This window comes from Ammospiza caudacuta, chromosome 25 (genome assembly GCF_027887145.1).
Source record: "Ammospiza caudacuta isolate bAmmCau1 chromosome 25, bAmmCau1.pri, whole genome shotgun sequence".
NCBI lineage: Eukaryota > Metazoa > Chordata > Aves > Passeriformes > Passerellidae > Ammospiza > Ammospiza caudacuta.
Genome location: NC_080617.1, coordinates 7,273,383 through 7,291,575, shown reverse-complemented (window position 1 = coordinate 7,291,575; position 18,193 = coordinate 7,273,383). Strand labels below are relative to the sequence as shown.

General features: G+C 60.1%; 3 protein-coding genes across 6 annotated transcripts; 2 read left to right on the top strand and 1 right to left on the bottom strand.

The window, feature by feature from the left end:
- Nucleotides 1-127: 127 nt before the first annotated feature.
- PDIK1L (PDLIM1 interacting kinase 1 like) lies at nucleotides 128-7,389 on the bottom strand. 2 transcript variants are annotated; one of them, XM_058819701.1, is made up of 3 exons: nucleotides 7,359-7,389; nucleotides 5,110-6,479; nucleotides 128-2,457 (listed from the first exon to the last, which is right to left on the bottom strand). In XM_058819701.1, exons 2-3 carry the CDS (start codon nucleotides 5,392-5,394, stop codon nucleotides 1,726-1,728), a joined length of 1,017 nt encoding a protein of 338 aa, XP_058675684.1. In that variant the 5' UTR covers nucleotides 5,395-6,479; nucleotides 7,359-7,389; the 3' UTR covers nucleotides 128-1,725. The 2 variants fall into 2 exon arrangements, with proteins under 2 accessions (XP_058675684.1, XP_058675683.1); XM_058819700.1 differs by lacking the exon at nucleotides 7,359-7,389 and having other exon boundaries at nucleotides 5,110-7,215.
- A 2,311-nt stretch (nucleotides 7,390-9,700) lies between these two features.
- Nucleotides 9,701-13,702, top strand: TRIM63 (tripartite motif containing 63). Of its 3 annotated transcripts, none has more exons than XM_058819769.1 (9): nucleotides 9,701-9,879; nucleotides 9,979-10,145; nucleotides 11,593-11,758; nucleotides 12,333-12,428; nucleotides 12,566-12,799; nucleotides 12,918-12,940; nucleotides 13,074-13,198; nucleotides 13,290-13,370; nucleotides 13,469-13,702. In XM_058819769.1, the coding sequence occupies exons 1-9, from the start codon at nucleotides 9,721-9,723 to the stop codon at nucleotides 13,477-13,479; spliced, it is 1,062 nt and encodes a 353-aa protein (XP_058675752.1). In that variant the 5' UTR covers nucleotides 9,701-9,720; the 3' UTR covers nucleotides 13,480-13,702. The 3 variants fall into 3 exon arrangements, with proteins under 3 accessions (XP_058675752.1, XP_058675751.1, XP_058675750.1); XM_058819768.1 differs by having other exon boundaries at nucleotides 11,590-11,758; nucleotides 13,293-13,370; XM_058819767.1 differs by having other exon boundaries at nucleotides 11,590-11,758.
- On the top strand, nucleotides 13,507-17,897 carry SLC30A2 (solute carrier family 30 member 2). The gene is made up of 8 exons (XM_058819636.1): nucleotides 13,507-13,541; nucleotides 14,570-15,168; nucleotides 15,595-15,741; nucleotides 16,013-16,166; nucleotides 16,247-16,403; nucleotides 16,845-16,950; nucleotides 17,032-17,166; nucleotides 17,752-17,897. The coding sequence occupies exons 1-8, from the start codon at nucleotides 13,507-13,509 to the stop codon at nucleotides 17,895-17,897; spliced, it is 1,479 nt and encodes a 492-aa protein (XP_058675619.1).
- The last annotated feature ends 296 nt before the right edge of the window (nucleotides 17,898-18,193 follow it).

Genomic DNA, 18,193 nt, shown 5'->3' with positions numbered 1-18,193 from the left:
AATGAGGGCCACACTTTCCTGTCATGGATAAGTAATGATGTTTCCTCAGCTCCACTCCCAAGGTTTCTCAGGGCTGTCCCTGGAGGGCAGCACTGACACTGCACTGAAAGCACTTCCTAAAACTTCATCGAAATTCAAGGTTTTATTTCAAAAACAGTCATGAACTTAATAAATTACACAATAATTTTCCTCATTATAAATTCTCCATAAAATATATTTTACAGTTTTTAAAGGAAAAACATGGAAAAAACAACAACAAAAAAATCTTTCCCAAGTGCTGAAAAGTGTCTTGACTTCGTGTCACGCTGGTGGAACGACCCCGCAGCTGCTACAACAACTTGATTGATTTTCTCAAAACAAAAGACCTCAGACAACAAAAAAATCAAAGAGAACACAGAGCTCGAGGACTACCAGTGTCACCCAACAGCGAGGAGAAGCACCATGAGAGGGATTTCAGGCACCCCCAACCTATAAAGTGGCAATCAGTGCAAAGAAACACTTTGGGAGTCAAAAGCCCCAAACTTCCCTGTGCCAGCCCCTGATTTGTGCCCTGCAGGCAGAGGGGACCTGGGTGGTTCACAGAGCACCTCAGAGGGGAGCAGTGCTGATTCTGGCTCTGTAATTCTGTTATTCTGGCTGGGTAAGGGAGGGGATGCTCACCCCTTTGCTGTTAAACAGCTCCCAAGTTTAACATGAATGACAAACCCCCTTTCCTCACCCTGCTGAGATGGGAGAACTGGGAGGCAGAGTTGGCACAAGCAAAGTGTGTTTGTCTGGGGATCACTCCCAAGAGGATGAAGTGAAAGGAAACAACAAGAATTATGAACTAAGGCCAGCTGGGGACAGGCACCAGCTCACACAGCACCAGGTAAGAGCCACCTGCGGCCTGTAAAGCCTCACAAGTTGGGTGGAATCAGAATCCTTTGCTTTTGGAAAACCAAAGAATAACATTCTATTTATCTGCACTCAAAAAATGAACACTGAGTGCCCAGAACTGCTGTCCCAACACTAAAAGGGAACAGACTTCAAAAAGCAAATTGTAGAAGGAAATACTTACAGCCATTTCCAGGTGAGAAAAGGCAAATTAACTGATTAATAAAAGCAAAATCAATTGATCAGTGAGCCAGCCCCCCTGCCAGCACCTGACTGTACATTTCTAATTTGACTCCCTCAGTGATGAGCTCATTAAGCTCTAAGTGCCAAGACCAGCCATGTTAGCACTTTGAAAGCAGCTGATCCCCTTGCATTGCTTTTTTTGTTTACAAAGTCAAGTCTTTGAAATTAGGTAACAAAAATAAATAATAAAGTCATTCAGGCCTGGGGAGGAAGGAGTTTTTCTCACTCGCTTTCTTCACCCAGATTTCTAGCAGACCCCAATCATCCAGACCCACAGCAAATAACTTAAGTGCCACACACTCCCAGTCACTCATATACATAAATATATACACAGACTACATTACAAAGCCTCAAGATTTGCACTGCCAGCATGCAAATCTATTTCTCCTCCTTTTTTTCCGTGAGAGTTCCTAATACTGACATAGGAAACTGGAATGTGCGGGACACTCCATGACAGAGTGCTGGAAACCAAGTAGCGTTGGCTCTTGCGACACGCCCGTGCCAGCGCAGCGGCCCCAGCAACACCCGCAGGGATTTCACACCGGCCAACTCCACATTCCCGTCGGCAATCTCCGGCAGCGAGGTGCCAAGTACCCCTGCAGGACGCCCTCACGTGTCCCAGCTGCTGTCCCTGAAGGCGATGTTGACCAGCCGCAGCTCCAGCTCGAAGGCGTCGGGCCGGTCCTGCGGGTTGGCCGCCAGCATCTCCTTGATCAGCTGCTTCATCCTGGCGTTCATGGACTTCTTCTTGACGGGGATGAGCAGCTCCATCTTGGGGTTCTCCAGCAGCGCCTCGCCCACGGGCACGATGGCCGCGCCCTGCCGCACGTAGCTGCCCAGCAGCTCCTTCTTGGTCTCGGTGTCCACGAAGGTGATCCTCTCCAGCATGGCCCAGATGATGATGCCCAGGGCGAAGATGTCGGCCTTGGCCGTGTAGTGGCCCTCCCACACCTCGGGGGCCATGTAGAAGTCGGTGCCGCAGGCGGTGGACAGGAAGCACTTGTTGACGCTGACGGGCTCCTCAGCGCTGTGGCCCGCGGCCGAGCACACCTTGCTGAGGCCGAAATCCGCCACCTTCAGCGTGGGCTCGGCGGGCGCGCGGCCCTGCGAGATGAGGATGTTGTCGGGCTTGAGGTCGCGGTGGATGATCTGGTTCTTGTGCAGGAAGGCCAGGGCGCTGCTGAGCTGCAGCATGAAGCTGGTGTTGGTCTTGCGGCTGGGCTTGCGCGACAGCAGGTACTCGTTCATGTCGCCGCCGTCGCAGAAATCCATCACGAACCACAGGTAGTAAGCGCTTCGGGGGTCAAAGGCTATTTCTCCTTTCAGTGAGGTCTCCACGAGCTGCAGCGAGGAGAGGAGGGGATGTGAGTACCTGGGGATGGTGGGAAGGGAAGGGTTTGGTGGAAAAGCGCATGGAGTCAGGATCTTCACAGAGAGGGGAAATTTGGGTTAGTTACACAGCAGGAATTGCTCCCTGTGGGGCTGCAGAGGGCACGGGTGCCCAGAGCGGCTGTGCCTGCCCCTGGAGCCCTGGAAGTGCCCAAGGCCAGGCTGGAGCCACCTGGCAGAGTGGAAGGTGTCCCTGCCCATGGGAATGAGATGGGGTTTAGGATCCCTTCCAACCCAGACCACTCTGTCTGACCCTCCCCTCAACAATCCACAGAGCAAGGTATTGCAACGGGGCAAAGAAAACACGATGCAAATGTTTTTATGTAAAAGAGAGAAAAAAACAAAATCACAATATATTTGCCAGCCTCCTTATCTTCGCTGGTGTGGAGCGTATCAAGCTCAGGCTCCTGCCCAGCAGCAGAGCTCGACCCTGATAACAGAGGTTTTAGAGATACCAGTGGCCATTGCCCTCCCATCTGTCCCAGCTGGACAGCGTCCCACCCTGACAAAGCCTGTCCCACCCACTTTGCCAACAGCTCTTCGGGATAAACAAAGTCTCACAAGCAACTCCACACAGCTGCATTTATCCAGGAGAGATTTTTAAAGCCTGTCTCCTTTCCTGACACATCCATGACTTCCAGCAAGTTAACACGGGATCCTGAACTCAGGAGAACACTGATCTGCAGGCACAGCTGAGCACAGAACACCCTTCCCACCATCATTACCCACAGGGTATTTTCAGGAACAGCCAGTTCTTACAGCTGCTCCACACAGAAAGCAAAGTAAAACCTGCAATCATTTTACTAATCCTGTTTACATCACTGCATTTGCCTCTTCAGCTCCTCTGAGGTGGCTCTGGAAGGAAAGTCCTGCAATTATTTCTGTTAGTAGTAAACCAATGGATGCTAAATCATACTGGCTTTCAAAAATGAAGGGGTGTGTTAATATCTAGACAGGCATTCTAAAATACTTTTAAAAAGTGACCTTTTCAAGAGAAAAAATGGTAGTAATTTACAGCTATCTTCTTTAAGCAGTAAATCTATTTTAGAGCTAAGAAATGCCTTATTTAGGGTTTGTAGTCAGGAACTGTGAGATTAAGGTATCTCAGGAGAGCAGGGAGCCTCCCCTGCCAAGAAGGCACCAACACAGAGTCACAGGAGCTGCACTTGCAGACACCGTGAGAGTTCAGACAACAAAATCCACCCGCACATCTGCGCCAGTGGCAAAGCACAGCACACAAGGCTGACTGAGGACTCCAACTCTGCAGATTTGGGTCACTGAGGATCGGCCCAGGCTCCTCACCCACAGCAGCAGCAGCAGCTCAGCTCTGTGCCACCCCCGGGACAGCAGAGGGGCTCTGCCTGCTCCAGAGTGACCCTGGCACTCAGCTCAGCTCTGCCCTTTGCCCTCCTCCCCGCAGCAGCAAAACAATCCGTGCTGTTGGCACCTGTGCCAGCTGCTCCCAGCACCGCCAACCCAGCCAGAGCTGCGGGCTCTTCCCCGCCTTCAGCTCCACCCGGGGCCTTCAAAGCTCCTCCTGCACACCTGCCCTCCCTGCAGCTCCAGCGAACCAGGAAGGTGAGGCTCTGACTCCTGCCCCTGTTATTTCAGCCTAATCCTTCCCTGAGAACAAGTCAGGAGCAGCTCCCGGGCCACGGGGAGCTGGCACAGGCAGGGACCCCGTTCTGAGACAGCAGGGTGGCAATGAACACTGAAATAAGAACAGCTGGCTGGGGAGAACACAGCAAACACTGAGCAGGCTGTGGCTGTTTGAACCAGGAACGCTGATTTCTGCCTGGGGCTGATTTATACTCAGGGCTGCTTCTTGACGAGGGAATTAATTAGATTGTCTTTCAATGTCTTTCCAGAGCTACTTATTCTTCAAACATACACAGCTTCAAACTTAAAAGGACACTTCCACAGTGATATGTACTCCCTAATTTATACTCTTTGAAGAGATTAACTTAAACAGATATTTATTAAAAAATAAAACCAGCTCATGATGTGCTACCAATTGATGCTTGTTTCTGAAAGAATTTTAAGCGCTGGCTTCCTATAAATCAAGACACTGATTTCCTCTTCCAAGGCACCCAGGATGGAATTCCTCCAAGCTCTCCCAGAAAGGAGTGCTCTTTAACCTGCAGCTGCCAAGAACTGCACAGCCTGCACCTGCCCTGGCTTCCTCAAGTTATCACAGCAGATTTGCATTAAACACAAACTCTGGAGTCTTTCAGAGCAGCACAGCTTCAAACCCAAGATCCAGGTGTTTGCCGAGTTTATTCTAAAGATGTCTATTACATTCTGGGTGTCTGCAATGCACACAACCCCCTGGCCTAGCTGAGCACGGCTCAAACCCCTGGGCTGTCCCACCTCACCCCGTCCCCTCGGCGTCGTGCACCTGCAGATACAGGGAGGAGCTGGAGCCATGAGACCCCAGCCTCAAACCCAAGATCCAGGCGATTGTTCAGGTTCTTTTACAAACCTCTATTACATTCTGGGTGTCAGCAATGCAGCCAATCCCCTGGCCTAGCTGAGCACGGCTCAAACCCTCAGCTGTCCCACCTCCTTCCCCCCAGCTCACCCCGTCCCCTCGGCCTCGTGTACCTGCAGATACAGGGAGGAGCTGGAGCCATGGGCCATCTTCTGCACCATGCCATCTTTCTGCAAGATGCACTCCTCCAGGTGGATGACGTTGGGGTGCTGGCTCTTGATACTGCTAAGGGCCCAGAACTCGCGCAGAGCCAGTTCCACGTTCTCGGGAGCGTGGCACCGGATCTTTTTGACGGCCACGCGGGCACAGGTCCTCCTGACGAGCGCTTCGTACACCACACCATAACTGCCACGACCAACCTCCCGAATTAGATCGTACTTAGGCTGGCTACTCACCATCTTCAAGAGCAAAGGTTCTGGGGAAGGGGGAGAAACCCACACAGCTAAAGCTTAGGCACAGGAGCCGGGCTGTATTTCCCCCCCTAGGGGCTGGCCTGCCCAGGCCCCGCCGTTAACGGGGGTTCAGAACGTTCCAGAAGCTCCTCCATAAACCTGCACCTGCCTGCCCCGGACCAGGTGGAAGCGAAATCACATCTTTTTGTTGGTTACGATTTCAAATACAGCCCGGCGTGTTCAAGGCGGCAGCAATTCAAACCTAGACTGGGATGGTGCCGAGCCAGGGCTCTGGAGAGCGCTCCTGCTCCTCTGCCTCAGCGTCCTCCGTGAGCATCTGCAGGAACGGCAGCAGGCTGGCATGCTCCCCATCCAGCCTGGAGAGCACAGCAGGTCCCAGCTGAACCCCTGGTCGGGCTGCAATCTCAATTAAACTGCCTTTTTGTGCACGTGGCTGCAGGAGCAAACGTTTCTGTTACAATTGTTTTACTCGGAGAAGAGAAAGCTTCAATCGCTCCCCATATATCTTTTGAGGTGACTGATTTCTCACCAAGCCTCCTCTGCACGAGGAATCTACAGCTATGAAAGGTTAAAAAGGATAACTGATGGCAGAAGTGTGCACCCAGCATCTAACTTTCACTTTTGCTCAACAGAGCAAGGACAAAAGTTAAGTTATTGCTCTGAAAGTAAAACAAGAGACACACACAAAAAAAAGGAGGAAAAAAAAAAAGCCACCAAACCCTGCTGCAGATTTATGACCCTCCCTGCATGCTGCTCTACAAGATTACAAACCAAACACCAGCACCAGCTTCACACAGCCAAACCAAAACGGGACACTGACTAGAGACAGCAATAAATTAAAAAAAAATAAAAAATAAGAGCTTCACTAGCCAAGGATCACTGGTCAAACAGAATGAAACGCAAAACCAAAAGTAAATAAATAAATAAAATCACACTGATAGATCAGAGCTACAACAGCTTTAAGACAGCCAGTGATAAAGGTAATTCTCTTTATGTCAGGCAATAAGGACCACATTGAAACGGCCTGTTATTAGTAGGAAGATTTCAAGTATTTCCACTGCTTTAGGCAACTTTTTTTTTTTTTTTTTGAAAAAAAAATAAAAAAAAGAAAAAGAGAGAGAAAAAAGGTATCATCAGTCTCAGGCAACGCTAGAGCGATATTTTAACCTTTCAGCAAAGCTGTGCGAGGGGCATTTGCAGTAAGGATTTGAACCGAGATGTGCCGTGGGTGAGGAACGCGGGAAGGGCCGGGGCTGCACCTGCAGCAGGGCTGGGGCTCCGGGTCAGAGCCTGAACACCGAGATCCGAGGGGCCGAAAAGGGCAGGAGCTGTAAATTCCCATCGGCACCGAGACCGAGGGACAACAAGGGCCGGAGCTGCAATTTCCTATGGGCACCGAGATCCACGGGCAGGAGCTGTAAATTCCCACCGGCACCGAGATCCACGGGCCAGCAAGGGCAGGAGCTGTAATTTGTAATTTCCCAGCGGCAAACACCGCGTTCCTCAAGCACAGCACAGCGGGTTCCGAGCGGGCACACACCGTCCCCCGTACCGGGAGCTGTCCCCGAGCCCCGGGGCCGCCCGCGGTGCTGCGGGGCCCCGGGGCCGGCCCGGCCGAGCGGACACCGGGCCGGGCAGCGCCGCCCGCCGGCTTAATTTATATTATTAGAATAATATAAATATATAGAGAATGTAGGTAATTAATGCAGGTAATATAAATGCACCCCTCCCGCTCGGCGCGGCCGCACCGGGCCCCCACCTGTGAAGGGAAGCACCGGCGCACCGCTCGCCCCACAGCGGGGGATGATGCCGGCCCGCCGGGCCCTGCCCGCCGCAGTGGATACCGGCCGCCCCCGCCCAACCTGCAGCGCGGATCCCGCCCGCTCCAACCCCCGGGGGCCCGGGAGGATAAGGACCGGCCCCGGGCCGGGCCGGAGCAGCCGCGTTACCTCAGCGCCGCCGCCGCCGCCGCCCGGCCGCCATCTTAGGGCTGCGCTGCGCCCGCCCGCCTTCCTCAGCGCGGCCACGCCCACTCCGCCACGCCCACACAAATGGTCACGCCCCTTCCGTGCACGCCGCTCTGTGATTGGTCAGATCAGGGGGCGGGGCGAGCGCGTGGGTAATGTTTAATTACATTATTAATCTATTAATTACTGACATTTCTGTTTATTAATTTGGAAGGGATTGGTGCCTGTCAGGGTGCTGAGGCCCTGGCACAGGGTGGCCAGAGCAGCCGTGGCTGCCCCTGGATCCCTGGCAGAGCCCCGGCCAGGCTGGACAGCGAGGCTGGGAGTACCTGGGACAGTGGGAGGTGTCCCTGCCATGGCAGGGGTGGCACTGGATGAGCTCTGGGGTCCTTCCAAAACAAACAGTTCTGGGACTCTATGATTTACTGCTTGGCGTCCAGAAAAAATCAATACAGCCCCTGTCACCCTTGGTTATGCTCTGGCTTGGTGTGACAGTGACACAAGAGCTGGTCTGTTCTGTTCCCTGTTCTGTGCCATGGCTCCCTTTCCTCTTCAGGCTGCAGGGCTGGAAGTGCCCCCCATGCCCAGGAGCCCTGGCACAGGCCCTGCTGTCTCCCCAACCATTGCAAAGCCACCCCAGGGACATTTTGGGAGAGGCCACCGACTGCTCAGAGCCCTGCGAAGCCAAGCAGAGGGAGATCCACCCCTGCAGCGGGCTCTGCGGGGTTAATTGGGAAGGATCCCGGGGTGATTAATGCCCTGGGCGCTGCCTAAGCTGTCACAAGCCAATTAGGGGCCAACGAGCCCCTTGTGGGTTGGGAAAGCTGCTTAGGGCATTACACCCCCTCTGTTGCTGTGAATCCCCTTAACCGAGTCCAGAAGCAATTAATTAATCAATGTCACCCGGATCGTGTCTGGGTCCGGGCAGGGTCTGAGCCCAGCCGGCCCCGTTTGCTGCCAGGGCCTCGCTGGCAGAGCCCCAAGTGCCCGGACAGGAACAATTTTGCAAGATGTGCCCGCAGGTCTGGGCACAGTCACTCGCTGCACACGTGAGCCAGCCAGGAAGGAGCCCAAAACAGCTGAGGAACTGTCCTGGAGGGGACAGGGAGGGTCAGTGCACCCCGAAACAGCTGAGAGGCTGCTCGCCCTGCCCCACGCTGTCCCCCCGTGGTGCCCCCTGTGCCAGGGGTAGGGTTACCAGGGCAGTGCAGCTGCCAGCTCTCCCTGGGGCCAGCCCCGGCCCTGCCCAGCCAGCTGGCACCGTGTCAGGGCTGCTGGCAGCCCGGGCTCTGCTCACCCTTTGCCCCCACGGCCGTTTCTGGGTCAGCTCTTGAGCCCCAGCAGCGAGGCCAGCTGTGCCAGGGCTGTGCCATCCCTGTGCCAGGGCTGTGGCCTGGCTGTGCCAGGGCTGTGCCATCCCTGTGCCAGGGCTCTGGGGCACAGCCTGAGCAGCCCCCACTGGGCCTGGGCTCATCGAGGAACCCCCCAGCCCTGTGCCAGTGCCAGGCGTGGGTCTGGGTGCCCCCAGAGCTGCCTCTCCCCTCCTGGCACTCAGGGAACCACGGTGAGATGCTGGCACATCACGTCGTTCATGTTTTGGGTGGGCAAAGGGACAAACTGTACAAACTGCCCTGCCGCAGCTGGGCCAGCTCTGACAGATTTCTGGAACCACCACCACCACCATGTCCCGGTGCCCCCGGGGCTGTGTGTGCCCCCCGTGTCCCCAGGGTGATGTTTGGGGTCCCTTTGGAGCCGTGCCTGGCCCTGTTTACCCCGATGCCAGTGTGTGTCCCCAGGGTGATGTTTGGGGGTCCCTTTGGTTCGATGCCTGCCCCTGTTTACCCCAATGCCAGTGTGTGTCCCCAGGGTGATGTTTGGGGTCCCTTTGGAGCCGTGCCTGGCCCTGTTTACCCCAATGCCAGTGTGTGTCCCCAGGGTGATGTTTGGGGGTCCCTTTGGTTCGATGCCTGCCCCTGTTTACCCCAATGCCAGTGTGTGTCCCCAGGGTGATGTTTGGGGTCCCTTTGGAGCCGTGCCTGGCCCTGTTTACCCCAATGCCAGTGTGTGTCCCCAGGGTGATGTTTGGGGTCCCTTTGGGGCCGTGCCTGCCCCTGTTTACCCCGCAGCAGCTCCGGCCCGGGCACGTCCGCGGCACGGGTGGGCAGCGCCGCCTGGACAGGCTGTGCCCGTCTTGTTTACCGGCCCTTCCCGGCCCGGCCCGGGTGTCAGGTGCTGTCCCGGGACACCCGACACCGGCGGCGGCCGCGTGACACCGGGGCACCGATAAAAGCGGGGCGGGGGGCGCCGGCAGCGAGAGCGCCGCGAGCGGAGCACGGCCGAGCCCATGGAGTTCCAGGCGGGGATCCTGCAGGATGGCAGCGCCATGGAGAGCCTGGAGAAGCAGCTCATCTGCCCCATCTGCCTGGAGATGTTCAGCAAGCCCGTGGTGATCCTGCCCTGCCAGCACAACCTGTGCCGCAAGTGCGCCAACGACGTGTTCCAGGTGAGCGGGGTCCCCGTGCCGGGCTGGGGACACGGAGGGACCCCGAGGGACACCGAGGGACACCGAGGGACCCTCCCCGCGTTCGTGTCCCCCTGGCAGGCCGCCAACCCGTACTGGCAGAGCCGGGGCACTCTGATCTCGGGGGGCCGGTTCCGGTGCCCCTCGTGCCGCCACGAGGTGCTGCTGGACCGCCACGGCGTCTACGGGCTGCAGAGGAACCTGCTGGTGGAGAACATCATCGACATCTACAAGCAGGAGTGCTCCAGGTGGGCGCCGGGGACGTGGGGACACGGGGGTGGCCCTGCCGTGTCCCAGCAGCAGCGCTGAGACCCCAAGAGATCACACTGGGGGCCTTTCTGCCCGGTGATCCCTGATTCGGATCTTTTCCTGACTCAAATCTCCCTCCCTCGATCAAAATCTTCTTCTCCAGACCCAAAACTTCCTTCCCCGACCCAAAACTTCCTCCCAGGACCCAAAACTTCCTCCCTGGACCCAAAATTTCCTCCCTGGATCCAAAACTTCTTCCCCCAATCCAAAATTTCACCCCTGGACATAAAATTTCTTCCCTGGATCCAAAACTTCACCCCTGGACCCAAAACTTCCTCCTCCAACCATTTTTCCCCAGCAGCTAGTGTCTCTGGCTGTCCCAGGGGGATGGCAGGTCCCTGGGGGTGGTGGCACGTCCTGCTGTCCCCGTGCTCCTGCTGGAACATTCGGGGGCAGATAAGAGGTGTGGGGAAGGAAGGCAGGCTCTGCTGTGACAGCAGGCACCGGGGCTGATAAGGGGCACAGGGATGGCTTGGGGGGACCAGGATGGAGCCGGGGGGGACAGAGGGGTCACAGGCTCTCGGGGCAGAGCGTGATCCCAGCCCAATCCCCTGGGCTGCTGTAAATATTGTGTGAGAGCCATGGGGACGGGGACGATGGCACGTGGCAGGTGGCCGGGGGGGCCGGGGGAGCCAGGGCTGTCCGTGTGTCACAGCTCTGCCTTGTCCCCCTGTCCCTCCTCGCTGCCGATGGCACGACTGAGCTGCAGCCCCCGTCCGGGAGGCCCCGGGGCTTTCTGGGCGTCCCCGCCCCGGTCACACGATGGTGACAATAAATCCGGGCAGCACAGGGCTAAAATTAGGCACTGGTGCAGCGCCTCTGGATCGCAGCCCCCCCGGCCCCAGTGCCACCCCTGCCACGGTGCCCTAAACTGGGACACACAGGGGCTGGCGGCTCCCAGAGGGGACCTGTGGGATTGTGCCAGGTCCCCTCTTTCCTGGGGACCTGATTTTGGGGTGACAGAAGGGGTGTCACCATGGTGGGGGTGAGGCTGAAGTGGGGACGCCGTGGTGGCAGGGGTGTCCCTGTAGGGGAGACAGGGATCATCACAGGTGACATCAACATCACCCTGGTGTGGATGTCACCGTGATGGGGACGTCACCGTGGTGCGGCTGTCACCCTGGTGTGGCTGTCACCAAGACGGGGACGTCACCCTGGTGGGGACATCACCCTGATGTGGATGTCACCCTGATGACAGGGGTGTCCCTGTAGGGGGGACATCACCCTGGCGTGGATGTCACCATGATGGGGACATCACCCTGGTGGAGACATCACCCTGGCGTGGATGTCACCATGATGGGGACATCACCCTGGTGTGGCTGTCACCCTGCTGTGGCTGTCACCATGCCGGGGACGTCACCGAGGCTGTGCCACCCTCTCCAGCAGGCCCCTGAAGAAGGGGGAGCACCCCATGTGCAAGGAGCACGAGGACGAGCGCATCAACATCTACTGCGTCACCTGCGAGGTGCCCACCTGCTCCATGTGCAAGGTCTTCGGTGCCCACAAGGACTGCGAGGTGGCCCCTCTGGAAAGCGTCTTCCAGGGACAGAAGGTGCCCTGGGGGGGACCCGGGGGGGCTCAGGGCCATGTGCTGAGCTGGGACAGTGACAAATAACTCTGGGGATGGCTCACGGGGTATTTATAGCCCCCGGGTGACTTCGCCCAGGAGACAGGCTATATTTAGAATATTCAGAGCAGCTGTGGTTGGTGGGGATGTGGGGGAGCAGAGCCGGGATGGGCAATGCCCAGCTGGGCACTGGGAGAGGTTCCTGTCACCACAGGAGTTAAAATGTGGGGAAACAGAGCTGGGACGGGCAATACCCAGCTGGGCACTGGGCATCGGGAGAGGTTCCTGTCACCACAGGAGTTAAAATGTGGGGAAACAGAGCTGGGATGGGCAATGCCCAGCTGGGCACTGGGAGAGGTCCCTGTCCCCAAAGGAGTTCAAACGGGGAGCAGAGCTGGGACGAGCAATGCCCAGCTGGGCACTGGGAGAGGTCCCTGTCCCCAAAGGAGTTAAAACGGGGAGCAGAGCTGGGACGGGCAATGCCCAGCTGGGCACTGGGCACTGGGAGAGGTTCCTGTCCCCACAGGAGTTAAAACTTCTCCTCTCTGTCCCTCACCAGACTGAGCTGAACAACTGCATCTCCATGCTGGTGGCGGGGAACGACCGGATCCAGACCATCATCTCCCAGCTGGAGGATTCCTGCCAGAGCACCGAGGTGAGGAGAGGGGGAAAGGAACCCCCAAAACCCGGGGGTGAAACCCCAGCGGGGCACGGTGCGGAGCCCACGGAGCAGGGATGCGGCAGGCGCCGCAGGGACGCAGGGGCGCCATCCCTTGTCCCTTGTCCCCGCAGGAGAACGGCGAGGCGGCCAAGAGGGAGCTGTGCGCTCGCTTTGACGCGCTGGCGGCGCTGCTGGAGGAGAAGAAGGCGGAGCTGCTGCAGCGCATCGGCCGCGAGCAGGCGGACAAGACCGCCTTCATCCAGAGCCTCATCTGCCAGTACAAGGAACAGCTGGAGAAGTCCAGCCGCCTGGTGGAGACGGCCATCCAGGCAGCCGAGGAGACCGGGGGGGCCGCCTTCCTCATGGTGAGACCCCCAGACCCGCCCCAATGTGGGGTCCCACTCCTGGGGACAGCCTGGGGGCTGCTGTGGCCTCGCTCACCTCCTTCCTCTTCTCTTCCTCCTCCTCCTTCTCTCTCCACAGAATGCCAAGCAGCTCATAAAAACGTAAGTGCTCAAACCGGGCCAATCTCCTCGATCCGAGCCCCGCGGGCAGGATTTGGGGAGCGGGGGCTGCCCTGAGCCCCTGCCCAGGGAGGGGACAGGGACACCCGCACCCACCCGTGCTCTCCCTGCCCAGCATCGTGGAGGCCTCCAAGGGCGCCCGCCTGGACAAGATCGAGCCGGGCTACGAGAGCATGGACGCCTTCTCGGTGAGCCTGGAGCACCTCAGCGAGGCCGTGCACGCCCTGGACTTCGACCCTGGTAATTCAGCCCCTCACTGACCCCCACCCTGCCCGTGGCACCCTCTGCTCCTCCCGGTGCCTCCCGCTGACCTCTGGCCCCTTGTTCGCAGCAGAGGAAGATGAGGAGTACTTTGATGGGGAGGAGGAAGAGGAGGTGGAAGAGAACGCGGCGCCCGAGAGGACGGTGATGGGTAAGGGCTGAGCCCACCTCCCCAGGAGCCTCCAGCACCCACGGGGCAGCTCTGGGGGCCTGGGCTCTCCTTCCTCACCCCATCCTCTCCCTCGGCAGCTCCCCTGTAGCCGCAGCAGCGCTGGCACGGGCACGGGATGTCCGGCGACGCCTTCGGGATGGGGGGACGCAGGCAGGGCCCGGCAGCCTGGCCAGCCGGCCCCGCTCCAGCACAGGACACTTTTCTATACGGGTGCAAACGGGACGATTCCGCACGTTTTGTAATTCCCTTGTTTTGTATATAATTGTCACGCATTTGGAATTTGTGTATTTTGTAAAGAAAACCGGTGGTGCTTCGGGTGGTCCTTTCCTTGCTCGCCTCTCGCTCTCGGCTCGCTGCGGGCACCGGGGCTGGCTTTGCCAGGCTGGTGCCATCAGAGTGTCGCTGCCAGCGTCCGGTGTGGCACAGGGACACCTCGGGTCCAGCTCTTAATTTCCAGCCTCGTTAGCACCTCTGGCAGCGCTGGCAGCCGCTCCTGGCCATCCGCCCGGGGTGTGACAGGTCAGCACCCGGCAGGATTTATCTCCTGGGGATGGAGTGTCCTGTCCAGGGCTTGTCCTGGGCCTGGAGAGGTGGCACAGGGGGGCTGAGGGTGCTCCAGGCTGGGCCAGGCCCCAAAATGGGGACAGTGTGGGCATCAAGCTGCTGGTTTGCTGCTGAGAGATGCAGCTGGGGTGAAATGCATGGGCTGAGCTCAGAAATGCACCTGGGGTGAAATGCAGCAACTGAGCTCAGAAATGCACCTGGGGTGAAATGCAGCAACTGAGCTCAGAAATGCACCTGGGGTGAAAAAATACACCATAAATCTAATACACATCCTAAATGCAAAAGTACCCCGTAAATACATTTCTCCTGCAAAAACATGAGTCCTGCTCAGAGGGGAAACCGAGGCAGCACCCAGCGCTGAGCCACGAGGGCAATTAGCCCAGGGTAATTAACGCTGCTCAGCCAGGGTGGGGAAAGGAGCCTCTGCTTTGGGGGGGTCCGGGTTTATCCATCACGCGGCTGGAGCCAAACTGGGGGGTTCCAAAGCAGAGATGGGGGTCACCGTGTGCCTTGGAGGGGACACGGGGCCGTTCCACGCCCCTTGCCCCCAGCCCGGCTCTGTGCAGCCCCTGGGGACACTCAGAGGGGGGGTCCCACATCCATCCCGCCCCCAGCAGCAGCACAGCCCCCGGCTGGCCGGCCGGAGAGGGGCCCAGCCCGGGGCAGGCCCCGCGGGCGCTTTGCAGCCGGCCTGGCCGTCCCTCCTCCAGCCGGGATTTGCACACGAATCCCGGCTCTTCACACGAGCCAAGGCCACCGGCTGCCACCAGCGCCGGGGTCACCGCGCCGAGCCCCGGCCGCAGCGGGAGGAGGAGGAGGAGGAGGAGGAGGAGGAGGATGGCGGGCGGCGATGAGAAGCGGCGCCTGCTGAGCGAGGGCAGCGGCGGGTACGGGGGTGCCCGGGGTGCCGGGGGTGCTGTGCCCACTCTGCTCTGCGGGCCCGAGCGGGGTCTGGGGGGGACCGGGCTGGGGGCAGCGCTCGGGGTGCGCCCGAAGCCCCCCAGCCCCAGGCTTGGCCGCAGGTGCTGCGTGGGGAAGGACGGACAGAGCGCGGCGCACGGACAGGAGCCCGCGCTGGAGCTGGGCACGCGGCGTGGGCAGCACTGCCACACGCGGGGACACGGCGCCCACCCCGGGCAGCGGCGGCGGGCACGGAGGAAGCTCTACCTGGCGGCTGGCATCTGCCTCTTCTTCATGGTGGGGGAGGCCGTGGGTGAGTGCGGGGGGCCGGGTCCGTGGGGTACCCGGGGGTCACCCCAGAGCCCCTCTTGTCCCGGTTCCCCCCTGAGGGAGCAGCCACAGCGCCCTGCTGGCTTTGTGTGGGTCAGGACACCCAGTGGGACCCGCCTGTGGCTCGGGGTGAGCTGAGCTGTGCCAGCTTGGGGCAGGACCCTGCCGTGTCCCCCAGTGTCCCCCAATGTCCCTGCAGGCGGGCACCTGGCACACAGCCTGGCCGTGTCCCCCCAATGTCCCCCCAATGTCCCCTGTCTGCAGGCGGGTACCTGGCACACAGCCTGGCCATGTCCCCCCACTGTCCCCCCAGTGTCCCCCAATGTCCCTGCAGGCGGGCACCTGGCACACAGCCTGGCCATGTCCCCCCAGTGTCCCCACAATATCCCCCAATGTCCCCTGTCCGCAGGCGGGTACCTGGCACACAGCCTGGCCATCCTGACGGACGCTGCCCACCTGCTGACGGACTTTGCCAGCATCATGATCAGCCTCTTTGCCCTCTGGGTGTCCTCACGGCCCCCCACCAAAACCATGAACTTCGGCTGGCACCGGGCAGGTAACGCAGTGGCACCGCCCCAGGGTGACACCGGAGCACCCCAAGGTGCCCTCCCCGTGTGGAACAGGGGCGCTGGGGTGCTCTGAGGGGCCGGGGGAGCCCTGGTAAAGTCCTGGCACCACAAGCAAGGCAAGGCAGATGCGCTGCCAGCCCTGTGTGTGCAAGGAGCACCCCAGGGATTGTGCTGGGTGCCCACACCGTGCCCAGCATGGCCAGGGGTGGTGCTGGGGGTGGCACGGCAGTGTGGCAGCCTTTGGGGGTCTCTCCGCAGAGATCCTGGGGGCTCTGCTCTCCGTGCTCTCCATCTGGGTGGTGACGGGGGTCCTGGTCTACCTGGGGGCGCAGCGCCTGCTCTCGGGTGACTACGACATCGAGGGTGGGGTCATGCTCATCACCTCCGCCTGCGCCGTGGCCGTCAACATCGTGTAGGTGCCACCACACGGTCCCCGATGTCCCCTACCCGAGCCCGAGGGTCCCTGGGGTGTCACCGGTGCCCTGCCCGCAGGATGGGGCTGGCCCTGCACCAGACGGGCCACGGGCACAGCCACGGGGCAGGCGGCGAGCAGCCCAACGCCAGCGTCCGAGCCGCCTTCGTGCACGTCCTGGGGGACCTGCTGCAGAGCCTCGGCGTGCTCATCGCCTCCTACATCGTCTTCTTCAAGGTCTGGGGGGCTGGGGGCTAATGGGGTGCTGGGGACAAACAAGGTTCTGGGGGCAAAGAGGTTGGTGGGGGCAAACAGGGTGCTGGGGACAAACAGGGTCTGGGGGTAAACGGGGGGCTGGGGGAAAACAGGGTCAAGGGGAAAAGGGGGTCTGGGGGCAACGGGGGTGCTGGGGGCAAAGGGGGTCTGGGGGAAAAGGGGGTCTGGGGGCAACGGGGGTGCTGGGGGCAAAGGGGGTGCTGGGGGCAAAAGGGGTGCTGGAGGCACAGAGGATGATGGGGGCAAACGGGGTCTGGGGACACGGGGACAGCAGCTCCAGACAGCTGTGGCCAGGCACAGGGTGGTACAACCAGGACCCTGGGCCTGCCCCACCGGTCCCAATGGGGGTTTGGGGTGCAGGGATGGTGCCCCGGGGGTCTCAGCCCTGTCCCCCCTCCCCAGCCCGAGTACAAGTACGTGGATCCCATCTGCACCTTCCTGTTCTCGGCGCTGGTGCTGGGCACGACGCTGACCATCCTCCGGGACGTGCTGCTGGTCCTCATGGAGGGTAGGGACCCCCGGGATGGGGACGGGGGCACCCAGGGGTGCCCTGGGCCCTGTCCCTGCAGCCCCCCGGCTCTGCCCGCAGGGACCCCCAAGGGGATGGATTTCAACGCCGTGCGGGACACGCTGCTGGCCGTGCGGGGCGTGGAGGCCGTGCACAGCCTGCACATCTGGGCGCTGACCGCGGCACAGCCGCTGCTGTCCGTGCACATCGCCATCAGTGAGTGCCACAGCACGGGGACAGGGCCATCAGGGAGTGCCACAACACGGGGACAGGGGACAGGGGACAGAGCCATCAGTGAGTGCCACAGCACAGGGACAGGGCCATCAGGGAGTGCCATGGCACAGGGGACAGGGGACAGAGCCATCAGGGAGTGCCACAACACGGGGACAGGGGACAGGGGACAGAGCCATCAGTGAGTGCCACAGCACGGGGACAGGGCCATCAGGGAGTGCCATGGCACAGGGGACAGGGGACAGGGCCATCAGTGAGTGCCACAACACGGGGACAGGGCCATCAGTGAGTGCCATGGCACAGGGGGCAGGGGACAGGGCCATCAGTGAGTGCCACAGGGTGGGGACAGGGCCATCAGTGAGTGCCATGGCACAGGGGACAGGGGACAGGGCCACAAGTGAGTGCCACAACACAGGGACAGGGGTGCCAGAGCCACCAGGGAGTGTCACATTGGGGGCAGGGGCGCCAGAGCCGCTGCTCTCGGTGCACATCACCCTCAGTGAGGGTGACAACGGGCAGGGAGGGCCGGGGCTCCCCGCACCCCCACATCCCCACCTTTCCCCCGCTCAGACGCGGCCGCCAGCGCGCAGGAGGTGCTGGAGGAGGCGAGCTCGCGGCTGCAGGGCGCCTTCCGCTTCCACAGCACCACCATCCAGGTGGAGAGCTACTCCGAGGAGATGCGGGACTGCCGGGAGTGCCAGCCCCCCCGCGACTGACCCCCGGCACCTTCCATGTGCGGCAAATAAAGCGGAGCACGCGGGGCTGTGTGTGCGGGGGGGGATGCTGGGTCCGGCTTTATCTCCGCTATCTGCCGCGGCCAAGGACACACCCAGAGCGGCTGCTGGAGGCACCTGACATTCCGTATTTCTGCGCAGCTGGGAGGAAGGCCAGCTGGAACACCCTTTTCCCTTCTGTGGGGAGTGCTGCTGGGCAATGGGGCGCGCTGCGCTGCCCAGGGCCTGCGGGGGACGCAGCTGGAGCCAGGCAGGGAGGTCCCACACGGCTCTTATCG